Here is a 27,849-nt window from a genome sequence, read left to right as displayed (position 1 = left end):
AGATATTGTCTGACGCCATTTTCGGACTAAAGGCCTGACCAGACAGAATGCAGCCTGGCCGTCCGGCCTGTGGCCTTGAACAGCAGCCGGCAGGCCGTATTGTTGAATCTCTCGTTATTGTATGGCGGCGGTCACACAGAGTGCGGCTCTGACGCACCGGCATGAAGCCTGCCGCCGGGTTGTCACAGATTACAGATTCGCCGCAAGCCGGAGCGGCTGCTTGACTTTGTTGGCGCACTTTACTGCTCTGTGGTCACACTGAAAGCAGCGGCGTGAGGCGGTTTTTTTCTTGCAGCTCGTAGTGCACGCATCATGGACACAGAAAGACGTATAGAGGAGGCGAGACAAAATGGTTCAAATGGCTCTGAGCACTATGGGACTTAACTTCTCAGGTCATCAGTCCCCTAGAACTTAGAACTACTTAAACCTATCTAACCTAAGGACATCACACACATCCATGCCCGAGGCAGGATTCGAACCTGCGACCGTAGCAGTCGCTCGGTTCCGGACTGAGCGCCTTAACCGCGAGACCACCGCGGCCGGCCTAGAACTTAGAACTACTTAAACCTAACTAACCTAAGGACATCAAACACATCCATGCCCGAGGCAGGATTCGAACCTGCGACCGTATCGGTCGCGCGGTTCCAGATTGTAGCGTCTAGAACCGCTCGCCCACTCCGGCCGGCCGAGGTGAGACAATACAACTTTTTGTACGATACACGCGATCCTGATTTGGAAGTAGAATACATTTGCCCTCGATATACTCTTGATAGAAAGCTGAATTCTCAGAAATAGTGTTGTCACTGTGACGTCCATAATTTCCAATATCAACTACTGTAAACTCGTAGTATGGATCAACGATCGCCAGGAAAAAACAGCGAAAAGAATTGTTTGTAACAGAAGAACTGGGATCCACTATCCTTCGGGCATTTTAACCTGATATGCTTCCCGTCTATGCTTCCGAGGCAGTTAGGAAACCCCCAAAGTTCTAGAAATCCTTCTTCAGATTTCTTCCACATCTCTGTTGTAGGAGTAGGTAAATACTTGGGTTGTGGCACACTTGTTTCACAATTTCTGAGACTGTTGAACGTCCTAACCGAAAAGAAAAAGCTATGCTCTGGTGGCTCTCGCCTGTAGCCAAGTATCTGGTTGGTTCAAATGGTTCAAATGGCTCTGAGCACTATGGGACTTAACAGCTATGGTCATCAGTCCCCTAGAACTTAGAACTACTTAAACCTAACTAACCTAAGGACAGCACACAACACCCAGCCATCACGAGGCAGAGAAAATCCCTGACCCCGCCGGGAATCGAACCCTGGAACCCGGGCGTGGGAAGCGAGAACGCTACCGCACGACCACGAGATGCGGGCCAAGTATCTGGAAAAGATTAAAATAAATTATGCCGATAGAACGAATAGACAAGTTAACGGCCAATGATATGTTTGTTTAAATTCAATGACAATGTTATGAATACAATGAAACAAAACAATCTATGAAGTAGAAAGTTCTCTCTAGCGGGACATACGGAACTAGATGTCACTATCGTTTGCTGTATTCGTAAACACTTCAAATAAATTTATCACTCCACTCGTAACTACGTTGTGGGATAGCACTTTCTTCTGCCGAACCTTTCATATGATACAGCAAAATTGAAATGGAATAAATTATATGACTTCTGTTTGAAGCACAAAGAGGCCACAAATGGTAAAACTTCCCTCAAACAAATGGCTAGTCTGTGCCTTGTATCAATTGGCTCTCTCCAGTTCGTTGTGCACTTCTCGGTGCTATCTTTTTATCGGGCGATGCAGTTCCTCGAAACATTCTCGCGACATACGAAAATATTTGAAGAACCTATCTTCGTCAGACTCTAGATCAATACACAGACGCTGGTATTATCCTAAGCTTTCTCTCTTGCTATTAAAGTCGTGCGCCCAACATTTCCTCTTCTTGGTGCCATTTCGTATCGCTAGTGCGAGCTACTCGTTTCTGCGCTCGCACAAAGATAACGTGTCCCGCGTGAAGTTTCCAAATCGTCTAACGCCAAGACAATCGCGCTACGCATGCAAGCTTAATAATGGCGTTCGGCCCCTTCCACAGTGTAACACAGCTGACGCATCAAGAGTCGCTGCGGCCGGCCGGCCGTTGCCTCTGTGGCGTCCCTGGCCGCTGACTGGCCCGGCCTCCCGCTGCGCCGCCCGTCTCAGCGGCAGGCCGAATTCTGTCTGGACAGACCTCAAGCGTTACCCGGCAGTCTTTGCAAGTACTTTGACAACATTAAACTTCTCAGCAAACAACTGAGCACACCGTTTCCACAACTCTGTCGTCACGCACCTTTCCACAACGAGCACCCACTGCTCCACTGTGACTACCATCGTCCCCTTTGCCCTGCCTCCGTCGCTCTGACAAAGCCCGCACTACCCTCTGAACCGGCGTGGATCACGTGGCGGCGTAAACGTGGTGCGACGTCACGTTGTGTATTCTATACATACATTTACGTTCAATCCTATCCGCTCGTTGGGGCCACTTTTATTTGCCCCACCCTGTACGACTGCATGGAAATGATAAAAGAGTATGTTGTATGAAAGTGTAGCACGACTGTAGCTTTTCTCTATAGAGGAGTCAAGTAATGTGAAATATTATCTACGGAATGGTAAGGCTCCCGGGCCAGACATAATACCAATGGAAGTAATCCAAATCTTCATTATAAAATAACTTAAATCGTGACCAAATTGTATAATTTTAAAAATAGACACATGAAGCGCTACTTAGAAAAGGGATAGATACTAGTCCAATGCACTTCAAATCTTATCACCCTATTTGCCTCATGCATGGGATGCGCAAAATCTTAGAGAAATTTCGTTCTAACAGAGTCCATTGTCACTGAACGTCAGATGACGTGAGCGAGTGACAGTTCGGTTTGCGTAAAGATAAATCGACAGAAGATGCCATAAACGACACAGCTGAAGAGGTCTGTAACTAGAACTGTCGGAGACCATTCTACGATTATGTGCAAGGCTACAGTAAAAAACTGAATGGTGAATTTGTCGCCTTCAGGGACGTTCATGAGCCATGTAATAACTAAATGGCGACCACAAGCGTCCAAGTTTGGACTTGTCTTTCAGGCCATTTAAATGGAACCAGACCGCTTGCCTTACGTCACAGGGAATCTTATTTGGGGGAGGTGGGGGGCGGGGCGAGTCAGCAAATGTCAATTAACTGCTGTTACCGGTCGGTGCTAGTAGCACCACAGATGTCTATCAGAAGAGCGGATAATTTTTTTAAGTTTGGCACAGTGGCGAGAAAGCACAAAACATTCAGTTGTTCCCCAAAAATCATTTAATCTGAAAATGAAATTTAGTCATGTTGATACGAGGTACAATACCACGTAGATGAACTAAAGGTAAATATTTCTGGATATTTTTGGAAGTAAAATCTAGTTTTACCCCAAATATTTTCCAAGTAAACGAAAGACATATGATGGTGTTTAAAGTATAAGAAGAAAACTTTGAATCAGCACATCAGTTAGCTTCTTTAGAAGTGGATTGTGGCTTAAGCGCGTGGATCCGCAGACTCCACCTTGTGAAACATGCCGTAGGCGTAAGAAGAGTGTAAAACATGTTCTACTCCGGAATATTGAGGCACTCGGGACCATAAAAACTAACGCATTAAATAGGAGACTCTGCCCGTTAGACTTGATAATTCGGTAATAGCTGCATGGTTTTGGTTAAATAAGCAGAATTCGACAAAATTATGGATTAGGAAATCAAGACTTGCCAAACATGATATTAAGAGTAGGGATCGGTTGCTAGGGCATATTCTGAGGCATCAAGGGATCATCAATTTAGTAATGGGGGGCAGTGTGGAGGGTAAAAATCGTAAAGGGAGACCAAGAGATGAATACACTAAACAGATTCAGAAGGATGGAGGTTGCAGTAGGTACTGGGAGATGAAGAAGCTTGCACAGGATAGAGTCGCACGGAGAGCTGCATCAAACCAGTGTCTGGACTGAAGACCACAACGACAGCAACAATGTCATATCTACGGCAAACATACTGGTAAATATATCACACAAGTTGTAGAACTTAAATTGTTTTATATGTTATGAGAGAAATTAAAATTATAATTTTCCCAGTCGACACATGAAGTGGTGCATTTCCCTGGCCACTACCCTAAATACACTACGGAAAAAAAATTGCAGCACAAAAAAATTCATGAAGTGCAATGAAATTTCTGGAATAAATTTGTCTGGGTAACATATTTAAGTGATTAACATTGCAAGATCACAGCTTAATGTAAAGGCCAGATACAGAATGTTGAATGCAAGTATGCAAACGTGCGCGCGCTGTGTTGTAGGGTGCAGGTGTAGTTTCCGGTTTGTGGGATTCAGTTCCATCCCGGTTGCACTTGGTTTGACAACACAGGGACGAATAATGCCGTTTGTGGATGACGCTGGACTTGTCATCGGATAATGTCACACATGTGCTCGATTGGAGACAAATCTGGTGAACGAGCAGGTCAAGGCAACATGTCGGCACTCTGTAGAGCACGTTCGCTTACAACAGCGGAACGTGGGCAGGCGGTATCCTGTTGGGAAATACTCCCAGAATGCTGTTCATGAAGGGCAGTACAACAAATCTAACTACCATATTGACGTTCAAATTTCCAGTCAGTGTGCTTTGGTTAAGCACGAGAGTGCTCCCACTGTCATACGAAATCGCACCCCAGATCATAACTCAAGAGGGATAGCTAGTGTGCCTAACACGTGGACAAGTTGGTTGCAGGCCCCCAGCTGGCCACTTCTACTAACACACGGATATTACTGGCAGCGAGGCAGAACCAGCTTTCATCAGAAAGCACAACGGACAACGATCCAGCCTTCCAGTCAGCCGTCCGCCGCTCGTGGTCTCGCGGTAGCGTTCTCGCTTCCCGAGCACGGGGTCCCGGGTTCGATTCCCGGCGGGGTCAGGGATTTTCACCTGCCTCGAGATGACTGGGTGTTTGTGTTGTCCTCATCATTTCATCGTCATCCAGGAAAGTGGCGAAATTGGACTGAGCAAAGATTGGGTAATTGTACGGGCGCTGATAACCACGCAGTTGAGCGCCCCACAAACCAAACATCATCATCATCATCTCTTCCAGTCAGCTCTCGCTTGACACCACAGAAGTCGCAAATGGCGGTGATTTGGTGTCGGTGGAATGCACACTACAGGGCGTCTGGCTCGGAGCTGTCCTTGAAGTAGCCGATTTGTAACAGTTTGCTGCGTCACTATCGTGCCACTGCTGCTCAAATTGCTGTTGCAGATGCAGTCCGATGCGCCAGAGCCGTATGCCGAAGATGATTGTCTTCCCTATCGATGGTGCCACATGGCCGTCTGGAGCCAGATCTTCTTGCGACCGTACATCCTCGTGTCCACCAATGTCAGCAGGCATATACTGCGTCTGCATTCCTGCCAAGTCCTTCTGCAATATCACCGGAGGAACATGCAGCCTCGCGTAGCCCGATTACACGTCCTCGTTCAAACCCGGGAATGTGGGTAATGGCGTTTTTATCGCCTTAAAGACATTCTTGGATTTAAATCCCCCACCCCCTACAGAGGGGGTGCGGGCAGGCAGCAGCGTAATATGCTGCTCTACAGCCTACAGAAAAGTTAAAAAACATAATCAGAATATAAACAAACAATAAAAACAAGCGATAAAACGGTGACATTGTAGAAAGCTGTAAAATGGCGGAAAGTTGTGAAATTTAAAATATAAAAACACTGCAGTGACGATGCGGATGAAGACACAGAAGAAGTAGACAGGCACAATGAAATAACACGGCGACAGTCTGGTTTCTGTTCGCACAAGATAAAAAACACAACTAGCGACAGTATGGTGGCTGTTTGCAACACTGGCAGGTGATGCACAACACTGAACACTCACTTATAACAACACTATACAGGTGACACGGTGGCAAATGGGGGGGAGGGGGCAATCGGACCTATGAGGGGGTAAAAGGGGGGAGGAGAGGAAAAGAAAAAAAAGGGGGAGTCGATGGAGGGAGGGAATATAGAAAAGGAGGGTCTGGGCAGACGCGAGGAGGAGTGGGAAAGGCAGTGAACGGGAGAGCAAAAAGGACTCGGCGAGAGAAGGGAGGCAGAGAGAGGGTAGGCGGGGAAAAACACATGATGGGAGGGGGGGAAGAGGGAGCCCGGGAAAAGGACAGAGGAAGGGAGGGGGAGACGACGATCAGAGTTGATAGGAGGGATAAATGGAGGGAGAGAGGGCATCATCCAGGAGGGGGAATGCTCACGACCATTACAGCGTGTATTAAAGCAAACCTGATTTATATCCTCAGGGAAGCGTTAGTAGTGCCACTTTCAAGTGCGGCGCGAAACTTGAATAGATATAATCTTTAAGATACACACCTACCAACTTTCCTTTATGTCGCACAACTCCTTCTTCATCCCGAGATTTTTTTCCGTCAGTGTGTTCGTAAAAGGTATGAAAGAGGTAGGTACAGGGGTTAGACAACGTTCGCTCAGAATTATTAGGAAGAACAAGTCATGACAAGGCTCTTCGACCTAGTACACAGGTTTTACGAGACACGCCTAATGACCTCAGACTTCAACAAGAATATCCCGATACCAAGGAAAGCATTTACTGACAGGCGATCCATCAGTCTGATGAATCATGGCTGCAAAATACTGACACGCACTATTTACAGAAGAATGAAAACAACTGGTAGAAACCGACATGGAGAAGACAAATTTCTATTTCAAAGAAATATTTCCGCCAGGGGAAACAAATGTCTCAAGAAGAGTCTTCGAATGATTGTCTGGATGAATCAAGTGTGAAAGAAACAATGAAGATACATAAACTATCCTGTTGTGGTGTGGCGCACGCAGAACACAAGAAGATGCCCAGGTAGCAACGAACAATAGATGTTTATTCTACAAAGAATAGAACACGAACAACAGACACAGTTTCTTAGCGCAGGGAATGAAAAGATGATCACGATCTATTAGAAGAAATGTCACTTATACATGCGACAGGTAGCAGTCTGTCACAACCGGTAGCACTGCCGTAGGCAAGGTCGTAAACGGATGCCGATTTTTGTCTTAGGTCTGACGCAGTGTGCTCGAAAAGTCGTCGTAGTAGAGACTAGATTTGCACTGATCAAGAGCTGCAGGCGACGGTCCTATAAAGGCCGCCCGGCGTATGAATACCAGGAAGACTGACAGAGTCACATGGTTCGCAGAGGTAAACTAGTGCCGGCTGTGTGTGGTCATCGTGGAGCCCTCGTTACTGCAGCAGATGTCGCAGTCAAGTTAGGGATGAGAAAAACCGATAGGTTAAAACCGATACCGGTATTTTAGTTCTGAATAAGCGGTATTTTTCGATATTTGTTTGGTCTCTGTAATAACAGGTGTCTTTTTTTAATATTTACTAACAATCGAGTAGAAAACCCGAAATAACAATTAGCCATAGCATCAATGTTCAAATTTTTCGTTCTTAAATAAATCTTTAAAAAAAGGAGTAATTTTTATTCGTAAAATTTGTATTGGTTTGAAATATTGCGATATTATAGCAAATGGGAAAAGTGATCAGTGCTATTTGGATAACAATGCCGACAGAAATGAACAACAAACACATGCAATGTCCAAGACTTCCACCGCCTGGTCTATTCGGTATTTTCTCGCTATCGATGATGAACATCCATAGTTCTGCAGAATGGCACCAAAGTAAGGTTGGAAATATTTATATGAATTGATGTAGCAATGAAGTAGAATGCTTCATTTGCTTTAAAGGATTAAAGATTTGTTTGCCATTTCTGTGAAATAATAAATCAGAAAAGAAATTATGGTAAGAGTAATAAATTAAAATCTTTACAGCAATTCATTGATAGTATACAATAAAAATAGTCAGTATCATAGCTAACTTGCTGCCCGTGCCTACGTACTATGCCTTTCTCTGCTTGTAGCCCTTGGAAACGGTCAGATTATCACCAAAAATAGAGTTTTCAGCCTCAGATTTCACCTTTTACCACTGGCTTCATAATGCCCAAATATTGGTGTGATCCCCAATTGCAACACGATCTTTGAGAAGAGTTTCAAAAAATAGTGTCAATAGGAGAAAACTGGTGATTTTTTGTAACGTTCAACCACTTATCACTTTTCGAGAAAAGCAGCAAATGGTGGACGGGTTAAAGTTTCTTTTAGAATGAGATTTTCACTCTGCAGCGGAGTGTGCGCTGATATGAAACTTCCTGGCAGATTAAAACTGTTTGCCCGACCGAGACTCGAACTCGGGACCTTTACCTTTTGCGGGCAAGTGCTCTTGGTAGGTCCCGAGTTCGAGTCTCGGTCGGGCACACAGTTTTAATCTGCCAGGAAGTTTCAAAGTTTCTTTTATTTGCCTATTAATTTAATATTTTGATTCTATGTATCTTGAAACTGAGTCAAAATTTTTCAATCCTTGCTCTATTTCTATGTTTATTACAGGAAATAATAGAAGTAAAAAATCGAAAATCGGTTGTTTCAGAAACCTCTTATTTTGAGCAGTTTTAACAGTGCGGTTAACATGACTTGGGTAAAACCGATATAACCGAAAATCGGTTGTCTGGGGGATAACCACCAACCGCACGTGAAGTGGAGCTGTGTCGGCTGCAGGCGTCTGATAGGGTGGCAACCCGCAGGACTATGTTGTATGGCGTGTGGCTGGATCACTAGGGACTAGCAGTGTGCGCTGAATTCCTGTTGTCCTCAGGTGGAGATGGCGAAGCCATTTCGATGTGTAGATGATGGAAGCTGCGGATGCAACAGCCAAGGATAATGAAATCCAGACTGTAATACTGGCGCTATTTCGTATCTTAAAGACAGGGTGATGAAAGGTGTAGGCACGTTTCAAACATTTGTGAGTTTACAAAAATGTTTGACATTGTTGACTGGATTAAACTCATTGAAATTATGATATTATCAGTGATAAAATACAGGGAGCGAGAGACTATCTGCAGCTTGTACAGAGCCAGACCGCAGTTACAAGCGTCGAATAACGCGGAAGGGAGGCAGTAATTGAGACAGGAGTGAAGCAGTGTTGCATTCTGCCCCTCACATTACTTCATCTGTGCACATCGCAGACAGTAAAGGAAACCCTGGAGAAATATGGAACGGGTAAGAGAACATATTATCTCAGAGACACTGCGCTCAGCAATAAAAGACCATTCCATTTTCTGTGTTGGCTGTTATATGATCGCTGTTATACAATACACGATCGTCTGATTTCGGCGATGTACCATTTTGTTTCAAGTCGTTATATTACACTGTCTCCCTGTGTTGTTGTAGGAATGTGCTTCTGTAATTTAAATATTTCCATCAGGGAACTCAAGTCTTTCCAGAAGAGTCCAGGAATCACTGCCCAGACGAAGCTCTATTAAGTCTGAAAGAAACAATGAAGATTCACGTTGTTAGTCCTTCGTCCTCTTCTCTTATCGTGCTGCGCTATACTTATTGCCCACCGTACAGGCTTTGGATGTACTGTTTCAATCTGCATTCACTTCCTTCAACATTTAACAAATATTTCTCAACTCTGTTTTTTATTCTTCTGAAATTGAGTTCGGTATTTCGTGTACAGTGCTAATTAATCTTCCAGCAATACCTTTTTAAAATTGGTTTATATTTGTGCTACATCCATTTTGCTTTGCTAATTTCTGCTTCAACTTAACGTAATTTTTCAACGACCTGTGGTACAGGTTTCCATCGTATTACATTGAGGTGACAAAAGTCGTGAGATACCTCCTAATATCGTGTTGGACCTCCTTTTGACCAGCATAGTGCAGCATCTCGAGTGGCATGGACTCAAAGTCGTTGGAAGTCCCCTTTAGAAATATTGAGCCAGATAGCCGTCTATAATTGCGAAAGTGCCGCAGGTGCAGGATTTTATGCACGAACTGATGTGTCGATTATGTCCCATAAATGTTCGATGGGACTCATGTCGGGCGATATGGGTGGCCAAAGGCCAAACCATTCACTCGAACTGTCCAGCATGTTCTTCAAAGCAATTGCGAACCATTTGTGACCCGGTGACATGGCGCATTGTCGTCCGTAAAAGTCCTATCGTTATTTGGGAAATGAAGTCTATGAATGGCTGCAGATGGTCCCCAAGTACCCGAACATCCAGAGGACTCAATCCATTCCATGTAAACGCAGCCCACGCCAAAGTGGAGCCACCATAAGATTGCACAGTGCCTTGTGGGCAACTTGGGTCCACGGCTTCGTGGGGTATGCACCACACTCGAAACCTACCATCAGTTCTTATCAACAGAAATCGGGACTCATCTGATCAGGCCACTTTTTTCCAGTCATCTAGGGTCTAACCGATATGGTCACGAGCCCAAGAGAGGCGCTGCAGCTCTTAGCAAAGGCACTCGCGTCGGTCGTCTGCTGCCATAGTCTATTAACTCCAGAGTTCACAGCACAAGTGTGAGTCTGTAACTTACATATTTTCAGCAGAGGACTCAAGCCTCTCCCGATTAGTTCAGGAATCATTGCCTGGACGATTCTGAATGACGCAATGAAGATCCACATTGTTATCCCTCTCTACCTCGTCCTCTTGTTTTATCGTACTGCACTGCAGTTCTTACCCACACTTTTTACGTACTACCGCAGTCTGCATTAACTTCCTTCAGCGTTTAACAAATGTCTCTCAGCTTTGCCTTTATTCTCCTGAAATTGATTTTAATATACCAGTGTAGAGCGCTAGTTACTGTTCTAGCCATATCTTTTTAAAATTTGTTTATATATGTCTAAAGTCGATTTTATTTTGCTTCTTTGTACTTCCTCTTAACGCATTTTCCAACTATCTATTGTACAAATTTCCATTATATCGTTTATCTTATTCTGTTTCCTTGATTTATCGTAAAGTTAAATTTAGGAGTTATCCTCTGCTAATGAACTATCTGCAATGCTTTTATTTAGCACAGTGATAATTAACTATGAGAATCCGCATATCGTCCTATTCTTTCTTTTCCGTTTAGTGTGCTACTTTCTCGTATAAGCACTCTTTTCTATCACGTTTCCTTTCACATTCGATCAGAAGAACCTTTCAAGCGCTCGTAACTGCTGATAATCCAATGAATTGTCATGTCGTTGCCATCATTTTACCTTGCTGCCTTCCACTCCTGGGGTTGGTTAATTTTTCTTTGCTCGTCGATGAACAGAGGTATCGTTTAAGGACATTGATTTTTCACAACTTTTATCGCGAAATTTTGTGAGAATGTGTTGGCCACAAGGATGTAAGATATGTTTTCCTGAGTGTACTTCATCTGTCGTCGTTTGATGAGCAATTTGTAATCCAGTTTCAGGGTGGTTGGTAGAACTGAATGAACTAATAAGAACAGCAGTAATGAAAATCTAAGTGAGTATATTACATAGCTTCTTTCTTGAGTACATGCACCGAAAGACCCAAATAACTCGAGATTATGAATAAGTACGTTTCTACTTGAAATATATAATGGGAACTGAGACACGGAAGAGACCATCCTAAATACCTTTCAGCTGCACGACTGATTAGTGACCAGACTAACTGGATAAAAATTCAACGTAAAATCCTTTAAGCTGCTAGACCGCATCTTCCACCAACTCTTCTCTTGCTCAAGGTTTCAGTCCGGTAGCCGGGACGTTGAGACGGAGTAGATTTGTAGGAAGACCCAGTATTACAGCTCGAAAGATTTTATGCCGAACAGCGGCGATCGCGAAAATCCTCAAACATGTAAAGTATGTTGTTGTTGTGGTCTTCAGTCCTGAGACTGGTTTGATGCAGCTCTCCATGCTACTCTATCCTGTGCAAGCTTCTTCATCTCCCAGTACCTACTGCAACCTACATCCTTCTGAATCTGCTTAGTGTATTCATCTCTTGGTCTCCCCCTACGATTTTTACCCTCCACGCTGCCCTCCAATACTAAATTGGTGATCCCTTGATGCCTCAGAACATGTCCTACCGACCGATCCCTTCTTCTGGTCAAGTTGTGCCACAAACTTCTCTTCTCCCCAATCCTATTCAATACTTCCTCATTAGTTATGTGATCTACCCATCTAATCTTCAGCATTCTTCTGTAGCACCACATTTCGAAAGCTTCTATTCTCTTCTTGTCCAAACTGTTTACCGACCATGTTTCACTTCCATACATGGCTACACTCCATACAAATACTTTCAGAAATGACTTCCTGATACTTAAATCTATACTCGATGTTAACAAATTTCTCTTCTTCAGAAACGCTTTCCTTGCCATTGCCAGTCTACATTTTATATCCTCTCTACTTCGACTATCATCAGTTATTTTGCTCCCCAAATAGCAAAACTCCTTTACTACTTGAAGTGTCTCATTTCCTAATCTAATACCCTCAACCCTGTAAAGTAAACATTACCGATTTGTCTCTCCTTCCGAGCACACACTTGCAGCCTCAAATGAAATGAAAGAAATTGTTGTCTGTAATGCTTTTAATGTTACGACATTTCATTCAAGCTACATCTGTCGAACAAATGAATTGGTTTTTTTTCATTTAGTTTCGTTATTACATAAAGCGTGCCACGTATTATCTAAAATGGGCTCTTATGATGCTGTTTTCTACGATGTGATATGTCTTCCATTTTATTACAGCAGTTACGGTCTGCGTCTTTCTTATATCTAATTACCTACATATATGGCTATTTTCCCCTGAGTTTAGCAGATTTTTATTCCTGCTACATAGATCTCCAACTGCAAGTTAGTACCACTCCAAAATATGTTTTGTCTCATCTAATCTACTACCTCATCACCATCTTAAGGCCGGCCGGTGTGACCGAGCGGTTCTAGGCGCTTCAGTCTGGAACCGCGCGACCGCTACGGTCACAGGTTCGAATCCTGCTTCGGGCATGGCTGTGTGCGATGTCCTTAGGTTTGTTAGGTTTAAGTAGTTCTAAGTTCTAGGGGACTGATGACCTAGGAAGTTAAGTCCCATAGTGCTCAGAGCCATTTGAACCATCTTAAGTTTATTACACAACTAAATATTAGAGCATAGAGTCCATTACATTATATTGTCGGTGGAACTGTCACCGGAACATGCCGGCAGCAGAATCAATTCAGTCTCTGGTGACTCGAGGCTCACGCTGGAAGATCCTAACATTCTTATTTCTCCACTGAGTAATGGTGTGCGAACTACACCCACCGACCAACCTCCCGTAGTTGTCAACACATTTACTTAAAATCCTTGTCTAACTAAATCGTTCACGTTGATTGCATTAGGCTATTTACTATGGTCCATTTACAATTATATTTTTTCTTGGCAACAACCAATGAAATTCAGTTTAAGAGAAGCTTAAAGGATTTATTGGTGGCAAACTCCTTCTACTCCATTGATGAATTTCTTAGTAAAACCAACTGATTTGTTGGTACAACATAACTTCTGCACAATTTCAGTGCAGTAATGTGTTCACTGAAAATTTGTGTGTCTGTGTCTGTGTCTGTGTGTGTGTGTGTGTGTGTGTGTGTGTGTGTGTGTGTGTGTGTGTGTAAGTATAATCTAACTTCTGCACCATTTCAGTGCAGTAATGTGTTCATTGTAAATAAGTATTACAGTAGTTGTATTACATGTTTATTACCTTATAAATAAATAAAAAACTTTTTTATTTTAAATTCAGTGCATTAGTATTTGTAAAATGACTCTTAGTGTTCATTAAAAATGACGATCATTCCACTTGGGACCTGTGGAATGGTACATTATCTTATTTGTTTTAGTTGTAAATATTTGTGATGTATTGTTGTTTTTCTGACATGTTCCACATCCTGGAGGACCTCCTCACTACGGATCAATTGGAATGAAAGTAAATCTAATCTAATCTAATGATCGCCTTTGTAGCGGGACCACCCCGGCATATGGCGGCCACTCAAATTCTATGTGATCTGATGTTTTTTCCATCCGAATTTAGAGCCCCGTTTAAGCATTTTCCCCCGTTTTTGCTAATATAGTCTTCAGTCCAGAGACTCATTTGATGTAGTTCTCAACGTTAGTATATCCTGTACAATGCAGAAGCTCTGCCTAAATACTGCGATCAGTATTTCACTTGAAGCTGTTAACTGTACTTCGTCAACCCTAGGACTCTCATATAGAATTTTTACTGCCCGTATTTCCCTCCAGACCAAACTGACTGTTGCTTGATGCCCCAGAATGCGTGCTAACAATTGATCTCTTCTTGTCCTGAAATAAACCTATTGTTTCCCAAATTCGATTCAGTACCCCTACATAAATTATCCGAGGTATCCACGTAGTCTTCAGCGTTTTTCTGTACCATCACATTTATATACCTTCTATTTTCCTGTTTGTGTGCCTTCAGTATCGTAAAAAGCTACACTCCGGACAAATACTTTCAGAGAGGGTGCTTCACACTTAAATATATATTCAGTTATAAAATATCTCTCTTTCTCAGAAAAGATTTTACTCTTCTTCAAAGTGTGTATTTTATACCCTATCTACTTCCGTCATAGTCAGTGACATTGCTGTTCAAATTGAAGGACCTATTTACTACATTTGGTATCTCCTCTAAATCCCTCAGGATATCTTGATTTATTCCGATTACACTCCATTGCCGATGTTCACCTTATAATCTATTTGCAGCACATTCTCCATTCCCTTCCATTTTCTTCAATTCTTCCATTTCTTTCAATACTTTGCTGCCTCTGACAGGACCTCAATTTCATCGGCAAACATCATTTTCTTTAATTTTTTATCCCTGAAATTTAACCTACGTATTTATTTCAAGAGGACGAACAAAAAAGAAATTTTAACTGAATGAGGTAATAAAAATGGTGTGAGATGGTCACATCGTCTTCCATAACAGGCTTCCTTTTTATGGAGTTATGTAATTTCAGGTCGTTAAACACAAAATTACTTCCTAAGAGTTGTTTCTCTGAGTTAATGAAGCCGCTTACTCATTACGCACTCCTCAAGATTCTCCTTCATGGCTGAAGTTGCACAACTCGACAGTGAAAGAATATTATGGAAGACGACGCGCCAACATCTTCTCATTTTCATTGCTTCATTACGAAACATTTCAGCTATATCAGTTATCTTGAAATGAATGTGTAGGTCGAAATCGTATAAAACAGGAAATCAACCAAAAGTACTTGTTCTTTTCATGGTAAAAATAACGGCTCAAATTTTAATTCCTTCCAATTTTTCTTTTCTGCAGGTAGTAACGCCATAGCGACCATTAGGGAGCCAGAAGACATCATCGACAATGACAAAGGTAAGATTTCATACTCATGTGTTGCTTCCTACATATTTGTTTAAGAATACGAAAGATGAATCTGTTATTCTGGATAACGTGCGTTTGGAAATTTTTGTTTTTTGTTGGGTATCTGGCTTTCAGTTGTACCTAACTAATAATAAAATAGATGAGGTACTGGCGGAAGTGAAGCGGTGGAGACGGGTCGTGTGTCGTGCTTGGGTAGCTCAGTGTGTAAAGCTCTTGCCCGCGAAAGGCAAAGGTCCCGAGTTCGAGTTTCCGTCCGGAATACAGTTTTGACCTGCCACGAAGTTTTTGATAACAACAACTTCTCACGTATGTAGCGCAGAATTTATGTTTCCAGAAAATGTAAGCAACAATTTTTCCTGTTTTTGAATGTCAATATGAAGTTGGTTTTCTTACTTTTTATGGAACACAGAGACTTTAACTAACAGAGAGAAAGCTCTAGTTTTTAAAAGAAATGTTCTCAATCTATACTTCTTTCACAGCACGTAGATCCCGATGAACAGTTTACCTGCTCTGCTCCGGCTGCAAGTATCCATTTTCAAACAACGAAATATCTAAGCTATCAGATACTGAAAGAAGTAATAAACAACACTTCTGTTTCTTTTTTCGTTGAAAGCATCTCACGATTCTTTGCTCTATCGCCCTGCAGCTACCACTCTTTGAATTCATAGTACAGGTTGCTTCTTCTTATCGCCCATTTCCTTAACTGAGATCACTATAACGCATATAGTCTGTAAGTAGGTGGATTACTTGTTATTAGTGGATGAAGTTCTCATTTATATTTGGCTGGAATACTGACCTAGAAATGCGAGTGAGTTCTGGACTTCCTAGCAGTGATAACGCAACACATTGCTGAACATAAATACAGAAGTAACTTTTGGAGTACCACAACTATTTGTTATAGTGCCCTTACTGTTCAGGATATACTCGAGTCGTATTATGAGGAATAGCATAATGAACTGCGTGAGACTGTTAGCAGATAATGAATTCTTTTCAGGAAATTCGCAAGCCAGAGCCAGCGATCCTCAACGTAAAAGAGTAACGTATTGCATGTAAATAGGTGGAAAGACAGTAACTGCTCGATTTCTCGATTGCAAGCACGAGCAAGCCCGAGCAAGCACGAGAAACAGCAACAGCTGTAAAATATCTGTAAGATCGAGTTCAGAGCGACCTAAGGTGTAGCACCACACAGAGCCAATTGTAGGGGACATATATCCCAGAAAAGAGATTAGTGGAAGAGTCATGACGAAGTGTAATTCACTAGGAGAGAATCAGCTTACAAATCTATCTCTAGATTGGTTTTTATGAAGTGCTTATCAGTCACGTAACCTTGATGTTGTTTTTGTTGTGCTCTTTAGTCCAGAAACTGGTTTGATGCAGCTCTCCATGCGCAAACTTCATCTCCAAGTACCTACTGCAACCTACACCTTTGCTTAGTGTATTCATCTCTTGGTCTCCCTCTACGATTTCTACCCTCCACGCTGTCCTCCAATACTAAACTGGTGATTCGATGCCTCAGAACGTGTGCTACCAACCGATCCCTTCTTCTTGTCAAGTTGTGCCACAAATTCCTCTTCTCCCCCAATTCTATTCAGTACTTCCTCATTAGTTACGTGATCTACCCATCTAATCTTCAGCATTCTTCTGTAGCCCCACATTTCAAAAGCTTCTATTCTCTTCTTGTCACATCCATACATGGCTACACTCCATAAAAATACTTTTAGAAAAGACTTCCTGACACTTAAATCTATACTCGATGTTAACATACTTCTCTTCTTCAGAAACGCTTTTCTTGCCATTGTCAGTCTATATTTTATGTCCTCTCTACTTCGACAATCATCAGTTATTTTGCTCCCCAAATAGCAAAACTCATTTACTACTTTAAGTGTCTCATTTCCTAATCTGATTCCCTCAGCATCAACTGATTGAATTGGACTACATTCAATTATCTTCGCTTTGCTTTTGTTGATGTCATCTTATATCCTCCTTTCAAGACACTGACCATTCCGTCCAACTGCTCTTCCAGGTCCTTTATTGTCTCTGACAGAATTACAATGCCATCGGCAAACCTCAAAGTTTTTATTTCTTTCCCATGAATTTTAATTCCTACTCCAAATTTTTCTTTTTTTTCCTTGACTACTTGCTCATTATACGGATTGAATAACATCGGGGATAGGCTACAACCCTGTCTCACTCCCTTCCCAACCACTGCTTCCCTTTCGTGGCTCTCGACTCTTATTAATGCTATCTGCTTTCTATACAAATTGTAAATAGCCTTTCGGTCCCTGTATTTAACCTCTGTCACTTTCAGAATTTGAAAAAGATTATTCCAGTCAACAATGTCAACAGTTTTCTCTAAGTCTACAAATGCTACAAACGTAGGTTTGCCTTTCCTTAACCTACCTTCTAAGATCAGTCGTATGGTCAGTAGTGCCACACGTGTTCCAACATTCCTACGGAATCCAAATTGATCTTCTCCGAGGTCGGCTTCTACGTTTATCCATTCTTCTGTAAAGAATTAGTGTTAGTATTTTGCAGCCGTGACTTACAAAGCTAATACTTCGGTATTTTTCACACTTGTCTACATCCGCTTTCTTTGGGATTGGAATTAGTATATTCTTCTTGAAGTCTGAGGGTATTTCACCTGTCTCACACATCTTGCTCATCAGATGGTAGAGTTTTCTCAGGGATGGCCCTCCCGAGGGTATCAATAGTTCGAATGGAATGTTGTCTACGCCCGGAGTTTGTTTCGACTTAGCTCTTTCAGTGCTCTGTCAAACTCTTCACACAGTATCATATTTCCCGTTTCGTCTTCATCTACGTCCTCTTCCATTTCCATGATACTGCCTTCAAGTACATTGCCCTTGTATAGACCCTCTATAAACTCCTTCCACCTTTCTGCTTTCCCTTATTTGTTTAGAACTAGTTTTCCATCTGAGTTTTTGATATTCATGCAAGTGGTTCTCTTTTTTCCAAAGGTCCCTTTCATTTTCCTGTAGGCAGTATCTATCTTACCCCTAGTGATATATGCCTCTACATCCTTGCATTTGTCCACTATCAATTCCTGCTTAGCTATTTTCTACTTCCTTTCGATCTCATTTTTGAGACGTTTGTATTCCTTTTTGCCTGCTTCATTTACTTCATTTTTATGCTTTCTCCTTTCATCAATTAAATTCAATTTCTTTCCCCCGTTATTGTTAATCGTTCCCTAATGGTCACGCTGAAACTCTCTACAATCTCTGGTTCTTTCAGTTTATCCAGCTCCAACCTCCTTAAATTTCCATCTTTTTTACAATTTCTTTAATTTTAAGCTACAGTTCATAACCAATAGATTGTGGTCAGAGTCAACATCTGCCCCTGGAAATGTCTTATTTAAAATCTGGTTCCTAATCTCTGTGTTACCATTATATAATCTATCTGTTTCCAGGCTTCTTTCACGTATACAACTTTTTTTCATGATTCTTGAACCAAGTGTTAGTTATGATTAAGTTATGCTCCGTGCAAAATTCTACCAGGCGGCTTCCTCTTTCATTCCTTCCCTCCCATTCCACATTCACCTACCACGTTTCCTTCTCTTCCTTTTCCTACTATCGAATTCCAGTCCCCCATGACTATTAAATTTTCGTCTCTCTTAACTATCTGAATAATTTATTTTATCTCATCATAAATTTCTTCAGTTTCTTCGTCATTTGCGGAGCTAGTTGGCATATAATCTTGTACTGCTGTGGTAGGCATGGGCTTTGTGTCTGTCTTGGCTACAGTTATGCGTTCGTTATGCTGTTCGTAGTAGCTTAACTGCGCTCCTATTTTTTAATTCATTATTAAACCTACTCCTGAATTACCCCTATTTGATTTTGTATTTATAACCCTATATTCACCTGACCAGAAGTCCTCTTCCTCCTGCCACGGAACTTCACTAATTTGCACTATATGTAACTTGAACCTAGCCATTTCCCTTTTTAAATTTTCTAACCTACCTGCGCGATTAAGGGAGCTGATGTTCCACGCTCCGATCCGTAAAACGGCTGTTTTGTTTTTCCTGATAACCCTTGATAGGTTAACATAGTAGAGGAAATGGAGATGATCCAAAAACGAGTGGCTTGTTTCATTGCGCATTTGATCGCGAGAGCGTTGCGAAGATGTTCAGTAACTTCCTAAAGCAGACACTACAAATCTGGTGTTGGTGCTGATGCTGGACAGCTTTACTGCTAACATTCAGAGAGCGTAATTTTCAAGAAGAGTAAATTAACTTCCTCGCCCACTCCACACACACTTAAGGTAGTTTGTGAAGTAACTTACGAGTACCCCAAGGGTGTGTTATACAGTGCCCTTACGGTTCACGATATACACAAGCCACTTTACGATGGATAGCGTAGGAAACTCCGTGAGACTGTTAGCAGAGATGCATGAACAGGCCTGCAGGATTGCTACATACATGTCTTTCACGTACCGATGTTAAAAGGTCTAGCACATATATTGATACGGAAAATTGTGTCCTTTTACCTCATCTATTTATTTTCAAATATTACAAAGAAGCTTTTAGATCTACACTCCTGGAAATGGAAAAAAGAACACATTGACACCGGTGTGTCAGAACCACCATACTTGCTCCGGACACTGCGAGAGGGCTGTACAAGCAATGATCACACGCACGGCACAGCGGACACACCAGGAACCGCGGTGTTGGCCGTCGAATGGCGCTAGCTGCGCAGCATTTGTGCACCGCCGCCGTCAGTGTCAGCCAGTTTGCCGTGGCATACGGAGCTCCATCGCAGTCTTTAACACTGGTAGCATGCCGCGACAGCGTGGACGTGAACCGTATGTGCAGTTGACGGACTTTGAGCGAGGGCGTATAGTGGGCATGCGGGAGACAGGGTGGACGTACCACCGAATTGCTCAACACGTGGGGCGTGAGGTCTCCACAGTACATCGATGTTGTCGCCAGTGGTCGGCGGAAGGTGCACGTGCTCGTCGACCTGGGACCGGACCGCAGCGACGCACGGATGCACGCCAAGACCGTAGGATCCTACGCAGTGCCGTAGGGGACCGCACCGCCACTTCCCAGCAAATTAGGGACACTCCTGGGGTATCGGCGAGGACCATTCGCAACCGTCTCCATGAAGCTGGGCTACGGTCCCGCACACCGTTAGGCCGTCTTCCGCTCACGCCCCTACATCGTGGAGCCCGCCTCCAGTGGTGTCGCGACAGGCGTGAATGGAGGGACGAATGGAGACGTGTCGTCTTCAGCGATGAGAGTCGCTTCTGCCTTGGTGCCAATGATGGTCGTATGCGTGTTTGGCGCCGTGCAGGTCAGCGCCACAATCAGGACTGCATACGACCGAGGCACACAGGGCCAACACCCGGCATCATGGTGTGGGGAGCAATCTCCTACACTGGCCGTACACCACTGGTGATCGTCGAGGGGACACTGAATAGTGCACGGTACATCCAAACCGTCATCGAACCCATCGTTCTACCATTCCTAGACCGGCAAGGGAACTTGCTGTTGCAACAGGACAATGCACGTCCGCATGTATCCCGTGCCACCCAACGTGCTCTAGAAGGTGTAAGTCAACTACCCTGGCCAGCAAGATCTCCGGATCTGTCCCCCATTGAGCATGTTTGGGACTGGATGAAGCGCCGTCTCACGCGGTCTGCACGTCCAGCACGAACGCTGGTCCAACTGAGGCGCCAGGTGGAAATGGCATGGCAAGCCGTTCCACAGGACTACATCCAGCATCTCTACGATCGTCTCCATGGGAGAATAGCAGCCTGCATTGCTGCGAAAGGTGGATATACACTGTACTAGTGCCGAAATTGTGCATGCTCTGTTGCCTGTGTATATGTGCCTGTGGTTCTGTCAGTGTGATCATGTGATGTATCTGACCCCAGGAATGTGTCAATAAAGTTTCCCCTTCCTGGGACAATGAATTCACGGTGTTCTTATTTCAATTTCCAGGAGTGTATTTTGTAACTATATTCTGTAACTCGCTGAATGGTTCAAATTACTTTTGGCAACTGACTTGGCAGTCGTATGTTTCATGTTGTGAGTTCAGAGTCCAACGAATTTAAGTAATCGATTGTTAGTTTTGGAAGTAAAGTCGATCGAAACACCTTGCAACAGACTCTTTGATACTCACCTAACTTGATATTACTTAAATTCTAATTTTGTTATACACAAGACATGTTTCTAACATCAACACATTATTGCTGCCTATTTGCTGATTCCGCAGATACCAAACAGACCTTTTGAAATTGTAAGGTCCATACAAGAAATCCATAATTCGAATGTTGTTACCAGATAAATCCATTACCCCATCTTTTGCTACCCTAAATTGATGGTCTATAACAATTAAAGATCATGATAGGATAAAAGGTTCTATGGGGACTTATTCTTTTGGTTAATTATTAAATTGTATCACATATGGACAAAGGAATCTGCTATGCAATACGAAAGTACAAATTAACGGATATTTTCAAATACATATGCCATTCAACTAATGACAGAGAACAAAAGATAATGTTTTACACCCACAACTGGATCCCAAAAACAACAGCTGAATTAATATTAACAAAATATTATTCTCAATATTAAGTTTTACGTAGCTTTGGAAATATGAGTGTCATGTGAAATTTCAGACCAGTTTTGGAATCAACACAACAAATACTTTAAGATGCGACACTTTACAGTCGTTTTAAATTTGAAAAAATTACATTTATTTTATTTCGCTAAGATGACAGAACGATTTTCGGAAGGAATAAATGCTCAAATATTGTTGCTATCACATTTGTATGCATTCCGACTGATTTAATGTGCTAACGGCAGTCTCGTTTGTGATAAAAGTATTATGCATTAAAATAGTGCTTACTATCAGGCAGCTTATTTCTGCTATGAAGTACTTATTTTTAATTTATTTTGTGATCTCATGTTCCCTTAAATGGTGGGGAGAGGCAGAGCTATAAATATATTTCAGAGAGAGGCCAACGTCAGTTCAAGATGAGATATCATTGGAGTAGATCGTGTAACCTAAAAAGCGAGTATTTTTGTGATTGTCTGCCAAAATCGGGTTGGCCACAACAAAAGTAAAACAGCACGATTGAAGTTTGTTATTGTGCATCTTGTTAAATGTAATTGCTGCAAACTGTGTTTACTAATAAACGACTTACTCTGAATTAATATTTGTACTTATTTATTAATACGTGGAACATAGCACCTTTAGCACAAGTGAACCCAGGGACCAACCTCCTGGAGTGGACTGCAGCCAATACAATTCATCATTGTAATCAATGAGATCCATTATATGGATTAGCGGCAGAGGAGCTCGAACTGCATCGGATCTGCGATTTGGAGGAACAGCTTCTGATCTGGTTCGCTAGGCAACCTGGATGCTATTTGTAGGCGTTTTGTTATTTCTATTTGAGTATATTTCAGATTCATTCCACATCTTTAGTTTCAGAAACACAAGACGCAAACATACGAATCGAGAGAACGGTGGATTAAGGGGGCATGACGTTAGAAAGAGAAACTAGTTCCAGTTTCCTAAAAGGAACAGTGACGTGAGCCGCGGATCTTTGAGTGCGGCAAAAGACGAGGGTACTGCTTACAATAATACTGCGCTTATTATAAGGGCCATACCAAAATACACGAGCAACTCATTTTCATAGACAATAATTTTTACTTCTTAGACAAACTATGGACGTATCATAATTTACAGACTTTTACGTCACTTTTCAATATAATCTCCGTTTCTTTGGACACATTTTCTCACCGTTCTGTAAGCCTGAAAATTGTCTTGCGATAGAAGTTCATTTCTGCTTTACGAAGACACTGACATACCGAAAAGGTAGTGACCTGACAGTCTGCATTCTTCTTTAAATTAAATCAGTGTAATTTTTTTTTATAAAGACTGGACATCGGAGAGACAAACTTAATTTTAAGCAACACATGTCAGCGATGGCATGCAAAAATTTAGTTTTATTCCAGGTAAAGCGCATTTCGAGCCACAAATTTATCGTAATGTCGTCAGTTTTGTTTTAGACCATGTTTGACGTCCAGAATTCGGAGTATCGTAAATTATGGCGGTACACGACATTAATGTGAGCCGGATTGGGATTGGGACCCAGATCCAAATCTGTACAGTACACTACCAGTTACAAGCGCTGCCCGTGAAAGGCGAGGTCTATGCTCGAATTCCTGCTGGCCACGCAGTTTTTGACTTGTCAGATACGATCATCGTAACAGATAAACACGTTTAGAGCACAATATTAAAATAAAATAGTGGCTGCAAGTCCTCGTACAGAATATGAATGGAGAATAAATGTGAATAATACGTGAACTAATTGTTGCTTGTATGGTATACAAGATAGAGCTTCTCCTTAAATTTATTCGGATGCTACAACCTACAGCGATTTTCTGCCAGTAGGAATTGAATGCAGGGAGAAAGATTAGTGTTTTACGTTCCACCGACGGAGTAAAAGCTCGGATCGTGGAATGGTAAAGAGATTGGTTTTTCTTTCATTGAAACCATTGTCAGATTCACCTCAGTCGACTTCAAGGACTCCACGAAAAACAAATGGGGATGGCCACATGGGACTGAATCCTCGCTCTTCCCGAATTCGGTCCTAGTGATCTGTAGGCAGTGTACCCTAATTCAAATGGCTCAATTTAGGCACACAGCTAATGTACTTCATAATTTCCTTTTTTAAGTTTCATTTCAGAAGAGAGATAATGTGGCGACGAAAAAAGGTAGTATTCAAGAGAGTTAGAAGATAAATAATCAATACTGTTAGGATAGGTAAACAAAACAGTCTCTTTAAAAGAATCTCGATGAAGCTTTCGAAATCGATGTTTATGGCTGTCAAAATAACTATCGCCCTGTCATATTTTCCACATAATATTTACGTCTTATTTTTTTACATTTTTATTATTATTAGGATCAGGAGAACTTGCTTTCTCACATTACACTGTAAGAGTCCTGACTAATTTCAGTTGCTACCCTGTCTGAACTTTATGTCTCTTATTTTCAGATGACGCTGTCTTGGAAGAAGTGGAGCCAAAGAAAGTGAGAATTTCTATCATCAGTATACAAAATTAATCAAATAGACATTATTAATACTTTTCATTTTTGTTAGATTCTAAAGTAGTATGGAATCATTATGGGCATCAACGAAATAGAGGGCAGGCAAAACAGAATTCGCCCAGAAAATATTTCGTGCACTTCAAGATAGCCAACTCATCCTCATTTGGAGGAGGCGGTATAGAGACGACGATTAGTGATCATGATGTCATCAGAGCGACTATGGTACTGACAGTCAATGAATCAGTCGAGAAGGCCAGGAGTGTGTTTCTGCTAGGAAGAGCATATAAGCAGTTGTTAACATCTTACTTATACATTGAACTGACCTCACTTAGTTCCAGTAAGGAATTGTGAGCTAAGTTGAAACAGACTGTAAATCACGGCCCGGAGAACTATATGCCTAATAAGTGGATTAAGTACGGAAAAGACCACCATCGTTCAACAGCGAAATTCGAAAATGCTAAGGAGGCAAATGTGGTGAACTTTCGGTTCACAACAGAACGAGCAAATAACGACAGACAAAGATTAGTAGAGATTCATTCACCTGTGCACAGATCTATACGCGAAACAAACGGCATCTACCACCATCGTACCTTAGCAAAAGCTCTTAATAGTGTCCTGCTTGACACAAACGCGTCATTTAAATCAGGGAGTAACGATGCAGAGCTTCCGGGTGGGAAGGAGCGCCGGTCCCCGGCACGAATTCGCCCGGCGGATTTATGTCGAGGTCCGGTGAACCGGCGAGTCTGTGGATGGTTTTTAGGCGGTTTTCCACTTACCTCGGCAAATGCGGGCTGGTTCCCCTTATTCCGCCTCAGTTACACTATGTCGGCGACTGCTGCGCAAACAAGTTCTACACGTACGCGTACACCACCATTACTCTACCACGCAAACATAGGGGTTACACTCGTCTGGTGTGAGACGTTCCCTGAGGGGGGGGGGGGGGTGGGGGGGTGTCCACCGGGGGCACAGCACCGCACAATAACCCTGGGTTCGGTGTGGGGCGGCGGAGGGGTGAAGTGGACTGCGCTAGTCGTCGTGGGGTTGTGGACCACTGCGGCTGCGGTGGGGGCGTAGCCTTTCCGTAGTTTCTAGGTCCGGTTAACATACAATACGAGCTCGTGACTAACTTGCTTCCATTGCCGTTGTTAGGAGGGAAGAGATATTTATACCATTTCTTCCGCCTAGGACAAAACTCAATACACTCGCTGGAACATGTGGTCTACCCAAAATTACTCCAGCCTACCAACAGGACTTCCATAACTGCGCAGGCTGAATCTGAACTACACTGACAAATTTTCGAAAGTTGTTTACAGATATTTTCTGATATTTTAGTGTAAAAGACCATTAGCTTTCGGTGGCTCCTTGCAGAGTAATTGCAATTAGTTTGATAACCATCCCCCTTATCTTTGTATCAATGAAAATATCTGCACAACAGTGCGAATATCGATAGTATGTGCTGCGTGTCTTGTTTAGAAACCAACTTGTTCCATTCACTCGCAATATTTGTACATGCTATAATAGTGTCGGTGGTTGCGATACCATTTATTATCAGGATGGTCGTCTCTAACCCAGGAAGGAGTATGCAGGGTGATGGGATTCCATAGTACCAGCAAAACGGCGGGTGTGGAACCAGAAGAGCTCAATTAGCAAATACTGTACATACTTTATACAGTAAAAGTGCTTTTATGCTGCCACCTTGCTGCTCGCTGTCACGGCCCAACGGTGATGTATCAAGCCCACAGAATCATACCGGTGCATTTAAACTGGACCATCGCCAGGCAGATATCAAGCCGGTTTGTGTCTCGCGCAGAGAATATCGCCGTATGTCCTGAAACTTGAGTCATGATTGGCTGCTTCAGGGTTACTCCAGCAGTGCTGAGTTTGACCCACCTAGAACTCTGCTAGCTTTGTGAACAGCTGCTCGGTAATTATTCCTGGTCAGCAGCGTAAATGTAACACCGTTTCTGGCGAACTGCGACGTACCAGTAGCGAGGCTGCAGCATTAAGGTACCCTCAGACGCTCGTTCAGTGGTTGATGGTGGCCACACGGTGGCATGCATTGACCCCAGGCAGCAGTCGTTGCTTGAGCATAGTACACGGTGGCGTGTTTGGCCAAGGCCGAGTGTAGATGCCTGTCAGGAGCGCTGACGCAGTGAAGTGCCCTCGCAGACATGTGCCTGATGGTGATTGGCGGCACACAGGAATCACGTTTGAGTTGCGTCAGTCGGTTGCTCCGGTGGTCGGTTGGCCTTGTCGCGCACAGTTCTGAAACCCCTTTGAGCCGACCAGAGACTGGATGAAGTCGTCCATCTCGAACTTCAGAATGATCAGATCTAGCAGCGACTCGTACAGCAGCAGCTAGCGGATAAAGCAGCTAGATGTAGATGAAGTTGACTGGCCGACTGGCGTGAAGTACACTACTGGCCATTAAAATTGCTACACCAAGAAGAAATGCAGATGATAAACGGGTATTCATTGGACAAATATATTATACAGATACAGATATATTGTACAGACAGCTGCCCATGCAGCTTCAACACGATACCACAGTTCATCAAGAGTAGTGACTGGCGTATTGTGACGAGCCAGTTGCTCGGCCACCATTGACCAGATATTTTCAATTGGTGGGAGTTCTGGAGAATGTGCTGGCCAGGGCAGCAGTCGAACATTTTCTGTATCCAGAAAGGCCCGTACAGGACCTGCATCATGAGGTCGTGCATTATCCTGCTGAAATGTAGGGTTTTGCAGGGATCGAGTGGAGGGTAGACCCAGGGGCTGTAACACATCTGAAATGTAATGTCCACTGTTCAAAGTGCCGTCAATGCGAACAAGAGGTGACCGAGACGTGTAACCAATGGCACCCCATACCATCATGCAGGGTGATACGCCAGTATGGCGATGACAAATACACGCTTCCAATGTGCGTTCACCGCGATGTTGCCAAACAAGGATGCGACCATCGTGATGCTGTAAACAGAACCTGGATTCATCCAAAAAAAATGACGTTTTGCCATTCGTGCACCCATGTTCGTCGTTGAGTACACCATCGCAGACGCTCCTGTCTGTGACGCAGCGTCAAGCGTAACCGCAGCCATGGTCTCCGAGCTGATAGTCCATGCTGCTGCAAACGTCGAACTGTTCGTGCAGATGTTTGTTGTCTTGCAAACGTCCCCATCTGTTGACTCAAGGATCGAGACGTGGCTGCACGATCCGTTACAGCCATGCGGATAAGATGCCTGTCATCTCGACTGCTAGTGAGACGAGGCCGTTGGGATCCAGCACGGCGTTCCGTATTACTCTCCTGAACCCACCTATTCCATATTCTGCTAACAGTCATTGGATCTCGACCAACGCGAGCAGCAATGTCGCGATACGATAAACGGCAATTGCGATAGGCTCCAATCCGACCTTTATCAAAGTCGGAAACGTCATGGTACGCATTTCTCCTCCTTACACGAGGCATCACAACAACGTCAACGCATGTCAATTGCTGTTTGTGTAT

General features: G+C 43.0%; 1 protein-coding gene across 1 annotated transcript in view; it reads left to right on the top strand.

The window, feature by feature from the left end:
- LOC126187653 (solute carrier family 15 member 1-like) overlaps positions 1–27,849 on the top strand; it is a 215,621-nt gene that overhangs the window by 78,907 nt on the left and 108,865 nt on the right. The window contains exons 2-3 of the mRNA XM_049928863.1: positions 15,205–15,261; positions 24,295–24,329. Of these exons, the coding sequence (XP_049784820.1) occupies positions 15,205–15,261; positions 24,295–24,329 (92 nt within the window). The remainder of the gene's footprint in view (positions 1–15,204; positions 15,262–24,294; positions 24,330–27,849) is intronic.

Source organism: Schistocerca cancellata, chromosome 5, assembly GCF_023864275.1.
Source record: "Schistocerca cancellata isolate TAMUIC-IGC-003103 chromosome 5, iqSchCanc2.1, whole genome shotgun sequence".
NCBI classification, from domain to species: Eukaryota; Metazoa; Arthropoda; class Insecta; order Orthoptera; family Acrididae; genus Schistocerca; species Schistocerca cancellata.
The sequence above is the reverse complement of the archived record's forward strand: the minus strand, read 5'-3'. Positions and strand labels throughout refer to the sequence as shown.